Here is a 17,787-nt window from a genome sequence, read left to right on the forward strand (position 1 = left end):
ATCCAGGAAGCCGTGAGGACATGCTATCATATTCCACAGCTTGGCACAGGTTTTAGCTTCTGCATTCTTTTCATCTGCTTTCGTGTTCAGAAAGTGCACTCTATTGGCCTCATTAGCTGTAAAAACCTGCTTTTTCCTGCCAAGGTTAACATTCAAAGTGTACTATATGTGTGGGTGAGCCAGCTGCCTTGAGAGCTGTACTCATTTACTTCTATATTATTTTTTAAAATTTCATTAACTCTATTATATGAAATGTAGATAATTACATTCTGTTTTTGGAATGATGCAACACACCGCAACATTTTAAAGTTTTTTTTTCCCCCGTGTGGATCCTATTTCTATCCACTCCTAAGCCCGTAGCTGGGAGAGCATTGGGCCGAACTGAGGGTTCTTTCTCAGCTTCTGGCACCGGTACTTCTTACTGACAACAGTGCATGAAGCACATGTCAACCAGAAGGAACAGATGGGTAAAGGTCGTTCCTGTGTGCTCTGGATTGAAAGAGCTGACTGTAAGCAAACCAGTCACTTCACGCGTGTGATAGACAGGTTGGTGGGTCAGGCTTTTACGTTCAAATCTGCAGCTAGCCTGGTGATTATGGTACTGGCCGAGCAACCCAGAGGTCTTGAGTTCGAATCCCACCGTGGCAAGTTGCGAAATTCAATTTGTGGGCTGCTACCAGTAAAATAACGAAAGCTGCTGGATTGTCATAAAAGCCCAACCGGTTAATTAATGTCCTGAAGAGAACCTGCACCTTTACTTGATCTGACTTACAAACGATTCCAGTCCCACACTAGGGATAGGCAATAAACACTGTTTAACCAGCGTCATCCATATCCTAAGAACAAATTAAAAAAAAATATAAGAATCTTTATCGTCTTCCTAACTGCTATGAAACTGCTCCATGTCACATTTTCTGTTCTAAAGTAACGATTCAAAAATGAGTGTCGCCACTAACGAGCTTTCTTCAACAACTGTTTGCTAAAACTGGTCGACCTGGGTATTTTCTTACTTTTATTTGTATAAATATGTTTTTAAAAAGCAGCAATTAATCAGACAGCATGGCAACTAGTGTATAAAGGCCCAGAAGATTTATTTTAGAATTGAAGAAAGGCCCTGTGCCAAACCTGATGCTGAATATATAAAAAGCTGTACATGAAGTTTCATTCGTCTGCAAGTAATAAAAAAAAGTGCACAATGTAGAGGAACGTGGATTGTCTTCCCTTATTCTCTGAAGACACAAATCCCAAACGATCTCTCTCAATGCCGACCACCTCCACGGGTAGTGAAATTTGGCAGTCCAGTTCCCTGTTACTTGTCCACAACATCAATAAGTCCAATTCAGCTGTTATACTTTTGTGAAGCCTGGGCTACATGTAAGATTCACAAAATTTCTACATTTCCCCAAAGGTTATTAGTAATAAAAGGGACCCTGCATGGACATTTTAATGAAAAGGGTACCCAAAGATGGCGTCCGCACCTTGTGGCCAAAAGCCTGCAAGATTTAATAAGCTTGGACTCTGTGGCACAAGCAGCTTTTGGGAAATCGAAACCCAAGCTGCAGTTTCTGTGAAGAGAGACTTTTGTATTTTGAAAGCAGACAGTACTTTGAATTATGCATTAAGTTGAATCGGAGACAGATCAAAAACCAGTGAGGCCTATACTTAAGGCCATCAAGTTGTTTGCATAAATAATTGGAAACAGCTTAGGGAAGCCATCGAAGCTGGGCAGGCCGATTAAGATGTATTAATAACAAAACAACTCAGGAATCGGGCCAGTAGGTGCGATTACCGGCCATTTAAAAACAGTTAGTTTAGATTGCTACAATTATTTAAACTAGCCCGCCAAGATTGAGACAATGAACTAACCTGATTTGGCGTGCAGATATGGGTTATCGGGAGGAGTATAACTGAAGGCCCCGGGTAGCAATCTCTCTCTGCTCTCTCTTGCTCTTGCCCTTGACTCTGCTCTCGTGGCTCCGGCCTCTTGGGTTGCCGCTCGTACTCGTGCCCTGGCCTCGTGGCGGGTTCTCTCCCCGGAGCAGATTTTCAGTAGCCAGAAACACCATACCAACTACTAGGAAGAGGAGCGAGGCCCAAGTCCACAGCCATCCAGGACGCCCAGGCCGCAGAAAGGGGCGAGATGAAGTTGAGCAGGTAGCCCAGGTCTCGTATAGTAGTCCGACGAGACGAGACGAGTGGAGATGAAGAAGACGATAAAAATTCGATAAGGGCAGAGCAGGGCAGCGAAAAACGTATCGATAAGTAAACCAAGCGCCTAGTTATAAGCTGACGCTTGGGGAAGAAAGTCCTTGAGGACGGTGAAGACAAACACCTTGTTGAACAATGCGATAATGCAGGTATCTACGCCACGACGAATATACAGGCATTTGATGCATGGCTAGTAAAATCTAAACGGTAACGACTGGTGACTGTCCGATAAATATAACATTACCGCCGACGACCGCCCGAGGGAGAAGAAGAGGAGAACCCATCAAGATGAGACGACGACGATAGCGGAGGGGAGAAGGTGTGTCGCAGTAGTCGACCCAGCGCCGCACCCCTGAAGACCACGTGGCGACGGGGTACTTAGAAGGACCAGAAACCGGACTTCAAAACTCGCACTCGTTAATAGTTGGCTTTTATCGTTGGATTGGTGAGCATGAATTCTGGCCCCTCATAGCTTAATCTAGTTAGGTATAGGGGGTGGGATAAGGATAAGGGGATTGTTAAGATAGTTTGTTTTCCCTCGATGTGCCGTGTGTTCCCCATTCCCTGTATAAGTATAGTTATTTTGTATTTGCCTCTAATTTTATACTAGTAACTTTTCATAAGATTGTTTTAATTTCTATTTCAATAAAATCTTGGTTTTCTCACATCCAAACCACCTGTCTACTCGAGTTTTTTCTGTATCGCCGCCTGTACCTAAGTCCGGTGTCTAGAACCCAGGGGCGTGGGAGCGATTCGAACCGTTCATAAACAGTCAGAGGCATAATTGACTGGGCGTACGCGCCACCCCACACCACCCCCTACATATAATGAGGAGAATGGAAATATTGCTGGTATAAAATGGTGCTGTTTTAATCTTCACTGTATTTTCTATATTTTCCAAGATGCTTTTTATAATGGTATCAGAATCTGGCAATTGCATTTTCTTGAACATGTTGTGCTTAATGTGCATAAATGTTGATTTGAAGGCTTCAAATTTTAATTTCTGTAGCATCAGTAAAATAAAGAGGAACTTAAAGAAGGAAGTAGGTATATGATCTGCACTTTCCTTGGGCCCCGCTTGTTTTATGCTAGTTTTCATGTTTCAGCCTATGTTAATTAGATTCTCAGGAAATTTTGGTGTAAGTTGCCGTTGGCAAGATCAGCGTAGAAAATGGCATAAATTTTGGTGTTCTTTTAGCAAAATTTAGATTGAGGAAATTCCGGACCATCATATTCTTTAATTAAGCGTTAAAAGTACTATAGCTAAGCATTCATTCATTAGTTTTGCCAATATGAAAGTAATCATTTAAAGAGTATGTGTCGGATTTACTTGGATTTTGACCCAGCTGCCCTTCATATTCTCTTGACAGGCATTGGTACAAAAGATGGCACAGCTGAGAAGGATAAGGATTTCAGGGGAAAATCCCAAAAACAGGTGCAGTTCAATCCAGGTCAAACCACAGCAACTTGGAGAGTACGGATTTTGACAGATAATGAATATGAACAGTCTGAAACATTCCAGATTGTACTGTCTGAGCCAGTCATGGCTGTTCTCGAATTCCCAGAGATTGCAACTGTGGAGATTGTTGACCCGGGTGATGGTAAGTATTTCCTGAACTGTGCTGTATTTCTAGATTCTTACCAGGCATGGGTGTGCATATTTGTGGTGTAGTGTACATACCAAAGGCTGTTATACATGATATTTTACACTGAAGTAAAGCAGGTCTTCAAAATTCGACTGTAGTATCCATAAGGAAAGACTGTGGAACATATTAACCATTTTTCTAGAACAAACCTATATTTAGTTTTGAATGAAATGTTCTCTGTCTGATCTATTCATAAATATTTCCATTTCCACCCTTCTTGTTACTCCAGTATGGTCCTCATCATAGCTTCCTTAAATCAGATGGCCGCAAACTCGAGTGCCCCTAGCGCATAGCTGGTCTAGTCATTCATTGCCATATTTGGCTCAACCATGTTTTGTATGACTTTGCCTCACTATCCTCAGCCAAGTTCTGCTAATACTCCAGGATTATCCTGCAGAGCAAGGACAACTGAAGACTCCTTTTCCCAATCACAAACGCCTTCTGAGAGCCCTTTCCTCACCCCCTCCACCATCACCTTCAATACAAGATGCAAAGAGCTCTTGGATTTCTTCACCTCTGAGACTGAGACCGTTTGTGCAGTTGTCTCTGCCTCTACCTCTTCTTCCTCTAACCCACTGTTTGTGACCTCTCCCAATCTCCCTCTTACTTTAGCTTTGACCACTGCAGTTTCTTTCCCCTCTCCCCCTGCCCTTCCAATCTCTTCAACGAGACCCACATCATTTTTTGTTGCTTGTTTTTGGGATGTGGGTGATGCTGGAAAGGGTGCATTTATTGTCCATCTGCAGTTGCTCCGAGAAGGTGGTGATGGGCCTTCTCCTTGAACAGCTGTTCCCCCCACACCCTCTGACATTGTTAATGGCTTCCTTTGTTCAGGCACTGTCTTTCCTAAAAGTTGGCATAATACCTCCACCCTCAAAAACCCATCCTCAGCCCATCCATCCTTGCGAATTACCCACCACCAAATCCCCTTTCCTTTTAAAACCCCTTCCAGCTTCATGCCCATTTCTGCCAACAATTCCTGCTTGAATCCCTTCAGTCCAGTTTGTGTCTGCTCATGGCACCCAAAAGACTCTGGGCATAATCATGACTGACATCCTCTGTGTCTTTGACCATAGTGGATTATCCCTCCTTTTCTTCCTTGACTTTTCCACAGCGTTTGATATGGTGACTATTCCATCTTTGCCTATCATCTCGCTCCTCAGTTTTCCAGCTCCATTCACTCTAATGGTCCAAATGGAGCCAGCAATGGCTTCTTCTCCTGCCCCTTTGGAGTCACTTGAGGATCCCCTCTCTTCCTTTTCCTTATCCATATGTTGCCTGCTAGTGCTCTGGGGGAGGGTTTAAACTAAAATGGCAGGGGTTTGGGAACCTGAGCAGGGGGACAGAGGAAAGGGAAACAAGGAAAAAAGCAAAAGATAGGAAGGAGAAAAACAAAAGTGGCAGTCAGAGAAATCAACGGTTTAAATCAAACATGGCCACAGTAAATAATAATTCTAATAGGTCTAAGAGCGTTAAAAAAACAAGCCTGAAGGCTTTGTGTCTTAATGCGAGGAGCATTCGTAATAAGGTGGATGAATTAGCTGCACAAATAGAGGTAAACGGATATGATTTGATTGGGATTACGGAAACATGGCTCCAGGGTGGCGAAGGCTGGGAACTCAACATCCAGGGGTATTCAATGTTTAGGAAAGATAGGCAAAAAGGAAAGGAAGGGGGGTAGCATTACTGGTTAAAGAAGGGATTAACACAATTGTAAGGAAGGATATTAGCTCTGATGATGTGGAATCTGTATGGGTAGAACTGAGAAATACCAAGGGGCGCCAAACAGTAATGCGGAGGTTGGGGATGGCATTAAAGGGAAATTAGAGAAGTGTGCAAAAAGGGCATAGCAGTCATCATGGGTGACTTTAATCTACATATAGATTGGGCTAATCAAATTAGTAACAATACTGTGGAGGAGGAATTCCTGGAGTGTTTACGGGATGGTTTCCTGGACCAATATGTCGAGGAACCAACCAGAGATCAGGCCATCTTAGACTGGGTATTATGTAATGAGAAAGGATTAATTAGCAATCTTGTTGTACGAGGCCCCTTGGGTCGGAGCGATCATAATATGATCGAATTCTTCATTAAGATGGAGAATGAAGTAGTTGACTCAGAGACTAGGGTCCTGAATTTAAATAAAGGAAACTACGATGGACTGAGGCGCGAATTGGGTAGGATTGATTGGGGAATGTCACTCAAAGGGTTAACGGTGGATAGGCAATGGCAAACATTCAAAGACCGCATGGATGAACTACAGAATTTGTTCATCCCAGTTTGGCATAAAAATAAAACAAAAAAGGTGACTCAACCGTGGCTAACGAGGGAAATTAGGGATAGCATAAGATCCAAGGAGAGGACATATAAATTGGCCAGAAAAAGCAGTAATCCAGAGGATTGGGAGCAGTTTAGGATTCAACAAAGGAGGACAAAGGGATTAATTAAGAAAGGGAAAATAGAATATGAGAGTAAGCTTGCAGGGAACATAAAAACTGACTGTAAAAGCTTTTATAGATATGTGAAGAGAAAAAGATTGGTGAAGTCAAGCGTAGGTCCCTTGCAGTCAGAATCAGGGGAATTTATAATGGGGAACAAAGAAATGGCAGACCAATTAAATACATATTTTGGTTCTGTCTTCACAAAGGAGGACACAAATAACCTCCCAGAAATGTCAGGGAACATAGGGTCTGATGAAAGGGAGGAACTGAAAGAAATCAGTATTTGTAGGGAAATGGTGTTCGGGAAATTGATGGGATTGAAATGCCGATAAATCCCCAGGGCCTGATAATCTACATCCTAGGGTACTTAAGGAAGTGGCCCTAGAAATAGTAGATGCATTGCTGATCATCTTCCAACATTCGATGGAATCTGGAACAGTACCCATGGATTGGAGGGTAGCTAATGTTACCCCACTATTCAAAAAAGGTGGTAGAGAGAAAACGGGGAATTACAGACCGGTAAGCCTGACATCGGTAGTGGGGAAAATGCTAGAGTCCATTATAAAAGATGTAATAGCAGAGCACTTGGAAAACAGTGATAGGATCGGACAAAGTCAACCTGGATTTACAAAAGGTAAATCGTGCTTGACTAATCTACTGGAATTTTTTGAGGATGTAACTAGTAAACTAGATAAGGGAGAACCAGTGGATGTGGTGTATTTGGACTTTCAGAAAGCTTTTGATAAGGTCCCACATAAGAGATTAGCGTGTAAAGTTAAGACACATGGGATTGGGGGCAAGGTATTGACTTGGATAGAGAACTGGTTGGCAGATAGAAAGCAAAAAGTTGGAATAAACGTGTCTTTTTCCGAGTGGCAGGCAGTGACTAGTGGGGTACCGCAGGGATCGGTCCTTGGACCCCAGCTAGTCACAATATATATTAATGATCTAGACAAGGGAACTAGATGTAATATCTCCAAATTTGCAGACGACACAAAGCTGGGTGGGCATGTATGCTGTGAGGAGGATGCCGAGAAACTACAGGATGATTTGGACAGGTTGGGCAGAAGCATGGCAGATGCAATATAACGTGGATAAATGTGAGGTTATCCACTTTGGTGTCAAAAACAGGAAGACAGATTATTATCTGAATGGCAATAGATTGGGGGAAGGGGAAGTGCAACGAGACCTGGGTGTCCTTGTGCACCAGTCGCTGAAGGTAAGCATGCAGGTGCAGCAGGCGGTTAAGAAGGCAAATGGTATGTTGGCCTTCATAGCGAGAGGGTTTGAGTACAGGAACAAGGATGTCTTGCTGCAGTTGTACAGGGCCTTGGTGAGACCACATCTTGAGTATTGTGTGCAGTTTTGGTCGCCTTATCTGAGGAAGGATATTCTTGCCATGGAAGGAGTTCAGTGAAGATTCACCAGGCTGATACCTGGGATGGCAGGAATGACGTATGAGGAGAGATTGGGTCTATTGGGCTTGTACTCACTGGAGTTTAGAAGAATGAGAGGGGATCTCCTTGAAACTTATAAAATTCTGGCAGGACTGGACAGACTAGATGCAGGGAGGATGTTCCCGATGGTCGGGGAATCCAGAACCAGGGGTCACAGTCTAAGGATAAGGGGTAGGCCTTTTAGGATAGAAATGAGGAGGAATTTCTTCACCCAGAGAGTGGTGAACCTGTGGAATTCTCTACCACAGAAGGCAGTAGAGGCCAATTCATTAAATATATTCAAGAAGGAGTTGGATATATTTCTTAAGGCTAAAGGGATCAAGGGGTATGGGGAGAAAGCAGGGACCGGGTACTGAACTTGGATGATCAGCCATGATTGCATTGAATGGCGGAGCGGGCTCGAGGGGCTGAATGGCCTACTCCTGCTCCTATCTTCTATGTTTCATGACCTCATCACAGGCATGGGATCAGCTTCCAATTATATGCTTAGCTTCCATATGTATGCTGCTGACAACCAGCTCTACCTCTCCACCACTCCCCATGGCCACCCCTTTGCTGTCAGACTGGCTGTCTGTCATCAAGTAATGGATGGTAAAAATTTCCTCCAGCTAAACATCTGGAAAACTGCAGCCATAGTTTTCAGCTTTGTTGTAAACTTTGTACCCTTGCCACTGAATCCAGCCCCGTCCCTGGCCACTTTCTTGAGCTGAACCAGACCATACAAAACTTTGGCATCCTGTTCAACCCAGAGCTGAGCTTCAAATGTCACATGCTACTTATCACCAAGACTGCTTGCTTCAACCTCTCACAGAATCACAGAAACCCCACAGTGCAGATAGAGGCCATTTCGGCCCATCGAGCCTGCACCGACACATATCCCACCCGATCCCCGTAACCCCTACACCAACACATATCCCACCCTATCCCCGTAACCCCATGTATTTAATCCCCCTAACACTAAGGGTCAATTTATCATAGCCAATCAACCTAACCCGCACATCGTTGGACTGTGGGAGGAAACTGGAGCACCCGGAGAAAACCCACGCAAACACGGGGAGAATGTGCAAACTCCACACAGACAGTCGCCCGAGGCCGGATTCGAACCCGGGTCCCTGGCGCTGTGAGGCAACAGTGCTAACCACTATGCCACCGTGCTGCCACCTCAGCTGCTTAGAATCTTAGCCCTGCTTTTGTCACCTCTAGACTAGACTTTTCTCGTGCTCCACCCTCTATCAGATCTAACTTGTCTAAATTCAGCCATTGTCCCCTGTCCTGCACCAAGTCCCTTATGTTCATCACCCTTATTTTCACTTATCTACACTCACTCTCTGTTCCCCAATGCTTTGAATTTGTAATCCTTATTCTTATCTTCAAATCCCTCCATATACTTAATTCCACCTCCACTTGCAACCTCCACCAGCCTCGAGTCCCCTCCCGTGCCCTTAAGTTTTCTAATTCTGGTCTTTTGTGCAACACCCCTTTCCTTTGACACACTATTGGTAGCAGAGCCTTCAGCCACTTCAGCCCAACCCTCTGGCAGTCCCTCTCTAAATCCCGCTGCTTCTCTCTCCACCTTTAAAAACCTTCTCAAAACCCATCTTTTAGACCAGATTTTCAGTCACCCCTCTTAATCGTTCCTTCCATGGCTCGACAACTGTTTCTTTATCTGTTTTATTTATTCTCCCCTCTTTTTGTAAAGCAACTTGGGATATTTTTTATGTGAAAGGTGCTATGTAAAAGCAAGTTGTTATCTTTACAGTTTCGTGTAAAGATAACAATAAAATGTCACAATTGCAAGGCATTTGATTAATGTACCAGTACCACACTTAAAAAGAGACAGCTTAACCAGAAATGCACACAATTGATGAATAATTCAACAAACCAACCATAACATTGAAAGATAGCAGGACAAATCAAGTTCGGTACTATTCTGAAGGTTTCTGTATAATTACAACAGGCTGCAGAAATGGTTACGTAAACCGAATTAACCAGTAAATGCATTTATTTATTGGAAAGACATTGGCACTGATATTTACTTGGAACCGGGAAGAGAAGACGGGGATAGCGAATGGGAAACTTGGAAGTACGGGTTTCCCCGCAGGTCCTATCGCATTCAACAGTTGGACCTGTTTTTAAAATGTTTCAAGTGTCCCGCCCGAGAGCCAGCTTGATGGACAGGCTTGACTGCCTGTCGAGCGGGAAAGCAGCCAGTGAGCGGGTGGAAAGAAGTCAGTGAGGGGGGGGGTGTGGTGTGGTGGTGGGCAATCGCGTGGGGGGTGGCGGGGTGGGGTTAAGGACAGCCGGAGATGGCGGTGTGGGTATACAGAGATTGCAGTGAGCAGTCTGAGATTGCGGGGTCTGGTGGGGGGCAGTCATAGATCGCAGAGACTTATCGCAAGGTATGTAAGGAGGTTAGCGGGGGTGGGGGTAGCACTACTGCTCCTCCTGGCCCACAAGCAGTATTGTAATTGCACTTAACTTCATGGATCCCAGCCCTTCTCGCCTCCTATTACCTGCCAGAATTCCCGCGGCCCAGGAAACCTGACCATAGTTTAAAAATTTAAAAATAGGTAAAATGGAGGCACTCAGCCTCCTTTAAAAGATTTTACTGACCTACCCACCTCCCGAGAGCGGATGGATCATCCGCCCCCAAAGCACTTCCATTAAATTATTTTTTTTTGTCACACACTCATCCTTGGGGGTTAAAATCCACCCCCCCCCCCCCCCCCCATATTGCATTTCTGTCGGAATTTGTACTTTATTTTTGAACCTGAACTCGAGTATAGTACAATTAATCAGGCAGGATCATCAACTCGGTTGCTGCCAGGAAAAGTTCTCTTAATATGATGTCATTAATGTATTGCTGCTTAAAGTGCTGGTTGCACTGTAGACTGACATCTCTCTGGCACAGTCATCTGCATTCTATTCATTGCACACAGGCTTATTCACTCAGCCTCTGAAGGTAGTGCAATCCCAGAAACCCAGTTCCTCCAGCCATTTTGAGTTTTGAAAAGTAATCCCAATCCTAAACTGTTAATACATTGGCCTAGAAATTGAGTTTTGGCTTAGCCAGGGCTTTAGCGCCGGAAGTTAGTGCCGGCGCTAAGTCCCCCTGCGCGCGCCAAAAATTCAGCAGGGCCGCGCCCAAACGGCTGCCGGCGCTACTGAAGGGTCTTTGCGGCGGTAAATCGGCGCTAACTGCCGTTTCGCGCCGCAATTCCGGCGCTGCGGCACCCGATGCGGTGCGGCAGGCTCGGGAAGTGCAGGCCTCCTCCTTCCCTTAAGGAGGAGCTGCCTGCACCCGATCGCGGCCCGCGAAAATCTTTTAAAAAATGAGCCCGGCACCTCGGACAAGTGCCGGGCTTGCTTCTGTTCCGGGGGGGGGGGGGTGGGGAAGTCCGGGGAGGGAGCTGCGGCCAGGCGGCCGGCGGGAAAGCGGCCGGCCGCCGCGGGGCCTTTAATGCGCCGGCGCAAAGACTCGTAAGACTCTGTTGCCAGAGTCTTAGTTGCGGCTGTCACGGGCGAGGCGGCCGCAACTGAATTTCGGCGCTGGGGCCCGTTGGCATGGCAACCGGGACGCTGCGCACACCGATGACGTCATCGGTGCCGGCGCAGCGCTACCGGTCTACCGCGGCGTAAGGGCCCCAGGCAATTTCGGCGCCGGCGCCAAATGCAGCGCTAGGCCCTCTAGCGCCGCAAAATCGGCGCTAAGGGCACTCAATTTCTAGGCCATTATCTTTTAAAATATACAGTTCTGGGCCACACAAAAATCAAACCTCCATGAGCCAGTGTGCGGCTCAGCTTCCCATCCAGTAGCCCCTCGTGGGGTCAGCAGGGTGAGCAGTAAGCGCGCCCCGGCCCGTTATAACTCTCGGGCCTGATCTCCATACTCCAGGCCCAACTCCCGCTCGAACCCAGCAGGAAGGACACAGAGGCCGCTGGCCGGGTGCGGGGCGAGCGCAGCAGAAGGCGACCCACACGAATGGTCCTCGTCATTCGGGGCAGTGCGCTCTGGATGGGCTGTGCGCAGTCAGGGCAGGGAGAGGAAAGCCTGCGGTAGGGATTCTTGCTCCTCTGTGATCCACAAGGAAATGTTTATGAAATTAAATTCACCTCCCTTCTCAACCCTCTCCTGGGCCTGCTGCTCCTTGGCACCCAGTGCTCCTGACTAGACCGCCACGCGTGACCCTGCGTTAAAATGGTGCGGGGGGTCTGAATTAGCTCATCACACCCCGACTGTTGCATTTTATTGAGCCTTTGCTTGCCTGCAGCGTGGGCCTCGCACACCTCCCAAAACCCGGGAGTTCAAATAGCGTGTTAAGCCAGAGGGCAGGCTGCTGCCTCCAATTTAATAAACCCATTCTCTTTGGGCACTGGGGATTAAAATTTGAGCTAATGGAAATACAATAGCATTTTTTGTACAATGAGACTGATGTGACAGCAACTGGACAACAGTTCCCAGAATTCATTGCCTGATCCCAGATACTCTTACCCGCGCCCCCCCTCCTTCTCACACTGCCATGGTCCCAGAGCTTATACTTTATCGTTCCCTCCTGTCCTCAATCCCAACCAGACTGTCTGCCACTCCTAGGCCCACTCTTCTGATATGTAGGCCCCATACTCTCTCCCTGTTTGAGCCCCACTCACTATGTTGTTCCTGGCTTCTCACTATCCCATGGGCCTGTCCCAAGTTCAGGATAAAGCTGGGTGCTGCTGCCGATCAGTGGTGCAAAGTTTTGAGTGAGCAGATTAACTGACTGACCAAATGTTTATCCTGCTTTTTCTCTATTATTTTTTACAACAGCATGATCGCTGCGCAGGTTATTAACTAATGTGGAGTGAGCCTGTGCACCATTTAGTGTTCCTGCTCCTCCTTTGTGATAATTTAATTAATCTTTTAGTTATGAAAAATATGAGTCAATAGAAATATTATTTGGAGACTGTTTTAGATTTTGCATCAATTTCAGCTATTGTCCAAGGTGGGTAGATGGAGTTGCGACACAGATCAGCCATGATCTAATTGAATGGCGGAAAAGGCCTGAGCGGCTGAATGGCTTACTGCTGTTCCTATGTCTCAGTTTATTTCCCTAAACACACAGAGACCAACATCAGAGGACCTCCCTTGACCTCCACTGGCCTTAGCTTCAACACTGGTAATTGGTACACTGATCTCATTGCCTCACATGCATCCAATATTGTAATCCATTTGACAAATCACAAGTGCACATTAAGGAAGACAAGGAGAAAGTTCTAAAATCCATTCTTTAATTTTGGTATAAGAAAGAATTTGGAATTCTGGTCAAAAATAAGTGATTCTACTAAATCATAGATTACATTTAGAGGAGGTACAATTGTGTTATAAATTTAACTCATGATTTTTTTTTAAGCTATCGTCAAAATGTTTACCTAAAGTTAATTAATGTTTAAATGCTGACTAAACCCGAGAAAAAACAAAGCTGCCTTTTTGGGCAAATTGGAAAAACAAGTGGAGAAAGCGTCTTGCTATGGCAGGTTGTTCTGTCTTGCAAAGTAATGAAAGATATTTCTCCCTGACTCTGCTGTAACCTTGGAATGATATTTCCCATGCAAGGCAATATTCCAAAACTAATAAAGCCACTCTACAGTCTCCTCCCAAGAAGAATTAACACTTGGATGCAAAAAAAGCACATTTTTACCATCTACTATAGTTAATTAAAGGAGCACCAAATGGTGTAAGAGGAGCAGCTGATCAGTTTACATGCGAGAGCAATCAGAGCCTGTCACATTTTTGTTAATTAGCTGACCAATCTAGTGTAGAAAACTGTGAGCTTCTTGAATATCACTTTGTTAACTCCTTCCCCTCGGAATGCTCTCTATCACCATTTTTCGACGTAAATCAAGACACATTTTCCAGGTCACAAGCTTTAGTGGTGTTTATAGAATTTCACCAGTCTAAGAAAAATACTCTCCTAACCTCAGTTGAATAGCATCACTCCCACTGAGTGGTTTATCTGAAAGAGGAATGCGTTTGGGAGTACATTGTTTATAGGAAGGATTTGGGATTGTACTGCAGAGGTAAAATGAGCAGAAAATTGAGATCGTATGTGGTTTCGAAACCAGAGAAAAGAAAAGCCTTCTAACAGATTTAAGTTTTCAGCAGTGACTTTGATAATCCAGTCTCGCAACCACAGCCAGTTTACTGCTATCACTGGATAATAGGTGATGATGGTAATGTGTAGTGGTAACTGTCCAGTTAACATCTGGGCTTGGACTTTTTGGATCATATCCAGTAATTTACTTTAAACATAAAGGTTCACAAAGAAAAGCTGATTTCAGAACGACAAGAGAACTAATCAGGGCAAGTCTGACTCATTGGCCTCGATTTTAACCTGCGACGGACGAGAGAGGTTAAAATATTGGGAACGAGCACGCCGACCCCAGTCCCGCCCGTTTAAAATTTAGCAAACACAAATCAGTCCATCAATTAGGCTGCTACAAATGGCAGGTGGGAGCCTAAGTAACATTCAAAGATCACGGCCCGATGTCATCATCGGCACCGCAACTTAAATTTAACAGTGAGTGAGGGGGAGCCCCGGGCAACAGATCCGAGGCGGGAGCTACCGACTGACCAAGGTACGTGCTAAAGAGTTACTGCTCCTTTTAGCACTTCTTCTGTCCCATTCCCCCCCCCAGGCCTCACAAGGAAGCCTTCGGCCTCCCCCAGCCTATCGCAGCCCTGTTGTCCTCTCTCCCCTCCCAATGGCCCGATCATGCCCCGTCGTCCTTTCTCTTCCCCCCTCCCAATGGTGGCCCGGCCCTTCCATCCTATACTCGCTGCTGGGGACCATCCCCATGGGACCTGAATGGGGTGATCCTGCCGCTTGTTTGTGCTCCCACCCTTCAAATGATGGCAGGGCTTCTACAACCCTGGCCTTGATGGGTTCCCCCCCCCCCCCCCCCCCCCCCAAATACCGCGCTCTCCCTGCACCCTCCATGCCTCCGCATTAATATCGGGCCCATTAACTGTTAAAAGCAACTTCTCTGCCACAAATTTGGTTGCGAGTCCAAAACTAATTAACATTCATTTTTCCAGCAAGACAAGGAAATTTCAAACGGGTCATTTTTTTTGCCTCCTTCTGAATAATAGGCATTAAGTAGGTGGATTTCTGGTCTTTACTGTTCCATTAGGGCAGCAGACATTCAGGAATGTCACCAGCTTTCCATTAACATAAATTTTATAGTCTCTGAGTTGCAAATTTTCAAAGTTTCTCAGTCTTGCATGTGTTATAGCCTACTGAGTAAATAGCATGAAAGCTGTTTTTAAAAAGAACCCAAACTTGTCTCAAGATACTTTGAGAAGTATAACGAAAACTATAATTATCTTTTTATTTTTACATCAATGTGTTACTTGCAAAATAGCCCCAAATATTTTGGTTTATTCCGACCTGTAGTGCCAGGATTAATTTTGGATAGAAAGGATTCCTTTGATACACTGCCAGAAGCCTGTGTGTGTTTTCTGGAACAAAAGCAAGCATACTTTTCACTGTGGGAGGTGCACAAGTGAGACTGCCTGCTGGAGTTACAATTCAAGTAAAGGTCAACCAAGCGACTTCTGTCCTATAGAAATACTATAAGGATATTTATACACAAGCCCAGTCACTGCACACCCATTGGATTTGAAGCAATGAGTTCCTAATTCTCACAACATTAAAATCTATAGAAACTTGCTTAAAAGGAACTGATACACGTCCATGTTTGTAGGAGCCAAAAAGATAAAGTCACTGCAAACACACCAGAAATTATTCAGATACTAAAATTCCACAGAACATCAAAGAATAATCTTTATCTTCACCACCTGTGCTCATTATAAATAATCAATTTCTGCTTAGGTGTGTTAGTGCCTAATAATATGATGGAACAATTTAATCATGTCCATTCGATTTTGTTTTCCCTTAACAAAATATATATTTTTTCTTCAGAATCAACCGTCTTTTTCCCTAAGTCTTCCTATGCCATTGACGAAGATGTTGGTGAGCTGTTGATTCCAGTGAAGAGGACAGGAGATGTGAGTCAGGAGCTGATGGTTATCTGTTTCACTCATCAAGGTAAGAGGATAAACAGCAGTTGCTGCAGGAATCCTAATTATCACAGTGTATACAAACTGTTGTTTCTCTTATTCGCCCATATAGATACTGTATCCTTACATCAAAAATAAGTTTCAGACTGTTCTCGCAGTTGCTGCAATTCAGTTACTTTGAGGTACCCAGTGGCCCATACACACTAAGGGCTGGATTTTGATACTGGAGGCGTGTAGGAGGCGGGACTACAACTTTTGGGGTTGTAGTCCCGCCTCCATCGAGTTGTGGCCAACCCACTTGATTTTCACTTGATTGACCTTGAGCCCGCCCAGCAGGCTCAACAGGCCAATTAAGGGCCACCCAGCAACAGGTGGCGTCACAGATTGACATGTCATCTGTCAAGAGCTTTTGACAGATGAAATATCAGAGTTTGACAGCTCTTTGAAGCTGTCAAACACTGACAATCTGTACACTAAGTTAATTCCTTCCTCTCAGGCTGATTTAGAGATCTCTCCAGACCAGAAAGCTGAATGCTGCAACTTTTGACAGCTCGCGGCCATTCTGCTTTCTGTGCCGGTGAGATGAGGGACTCCCGAGACCTAAAGGAAGGAAGGCTGTAAAGGTAAGTAAAGGTAATTAAACTTCTTTAAACACTTTACACACACCAGACACACTTACCTCTGCACTCATGCACCCATCACTCACCTGAACACCGGACATCTCGAACCCTCCAAGCCCTTCAGCCCGACGGTCCACCTTGCTAACTTGGCGTGGTTTGGAGCTGTCGGGAATCCCACACTTCAGGAATAAAAATAGGGATTAGGCTAAAAACTGCCTGTTAACAGGCAGTTAACAGGCACTAATCCCCTTCCCGCCTCGGGGAGGCGGCTCCCAGCACAGGTCGGGTATCCGCCTCCTTTGAAACTGGCATGGAGGTGGGTTGGGGGCGGGATGGGTTAGTGCCCCCCAATTTCGCGATTTTAACCCCCCACATGCCTCCAATCCCACCTCCATGGCCCAATGAAAACCCTGCCCTAAGTATCTGGTAAAGACACCACACTCAATAGTTAAACTCCTTTGCAACTGTTTACTTGCGGTACTGATTGTTCTTTGCATTTCCAAACTTCAGCATGCAATATTTGCATTAATAAATTTCAGTATATTTCCTATCCAGAATAAAACAGAATTTGAGAAATTTGTGAAATGATCATTGTATGGATTACTCACTGTGCTCTGAATAAACTGTAAATGGAACTTTTATATTAATGCTAAGCTGTAGCTTTCACATGACCCAAAAACTGACTTGTGGGAACGGTAGCATAGTGGTAATGTTACTGGGCTAGTAATCCAGTAGGCCTGGACTAATGATCCAGAGATGTGAGTTCAAATCCCACCATAGCAGCTGGGGAATTTAAATTCAATTTTTTAAAAATAAAAAAGCTAGTATCAGTAATGGTGACCATGAAACTATCGGATTGTCGTAAAAACCCATCTGGTTCACTAATGTCCTTTAGGGAAGGAAATCTACCATCCTTACCTGGTCTGGCCTATATGTGGTTGACTCTGAAATGGCCTAGCAAGCCACTCAGTTGTAACAAACTGCTACGAAACACAATAAGAATAAAACCGGATGGACCACCCAGCATCAACCTCGGCACCGGCTACGGACACGACAATCTGGGGACCTGTGCCAAAATTGGGAGAGCTGTCCCACAGATTAGTCAAGCAACAGCCTGACATAGTCATACTCACAGAATCATACCTTTCAGCCAATGTCCCAAACTCCTCCATCACCATCACTGGGTATGTCCTGTCCCAGCAGGACAGACCCACCAGGGGTGGCGGCACAGTGGTATACAGTCAGGAAGGAGTGGCCCTGGGAGTCCTCAACATTGACTCCGGACCCCATGAAGTCTCATGGCTTCAGGTCAAGCATGGGCAAGGAAATCACCTACCACCCTCCCTCAGCTGATGAATC

The 17,787-nt window shown here is 45.2% G+C and overlaps 1 protein-coding gene across 2 annotated transcripts in view; it reads left to right on the top strand.

Annotated features, from left to right (window-relative positions):
* LOC147111970 (FRAS1-related extracellular matrix protein 2-like) overlaps positions 1 to 17,787 on the top strand; it is a 319,343-nt gene that overhangs the window by 140,656 nt on the left and 160,900 nt on the right. For both annotated transcript variants that reach the window (XM_085999403.1, XM_085999402.1), the window contains exons 4-5: positions 3,579 to 3,809; positions 15,711 to 15,836. In XM_085999403.1, coding sequence (XP_085855529.1) covers positions 3,579 to 3,809; positions 15,711 to 15,836 — 357 coding nt within the window. The remainder of the gene's footprint in view (positions 1 to 3,578; positions 3,810 to 15,710; positions 15,837 to 17,787) is intronic.

This window comes from Somniosus microcephalus, chromosome 10, assembly GCF_052327205.1.
Source record: "Somniosus microcephalus isolate GS21.2 chromosome 10, FLI_Smic_1.0, whole genome shotgun sequence".
In the NCBI taxonomy this organism is placed as follows: Eukaryota; Metazoa; Chordata; class Chondrichthyes; order Squaliformes; family Somniosidae; genus Somniosus; species Somniosus microcephalus.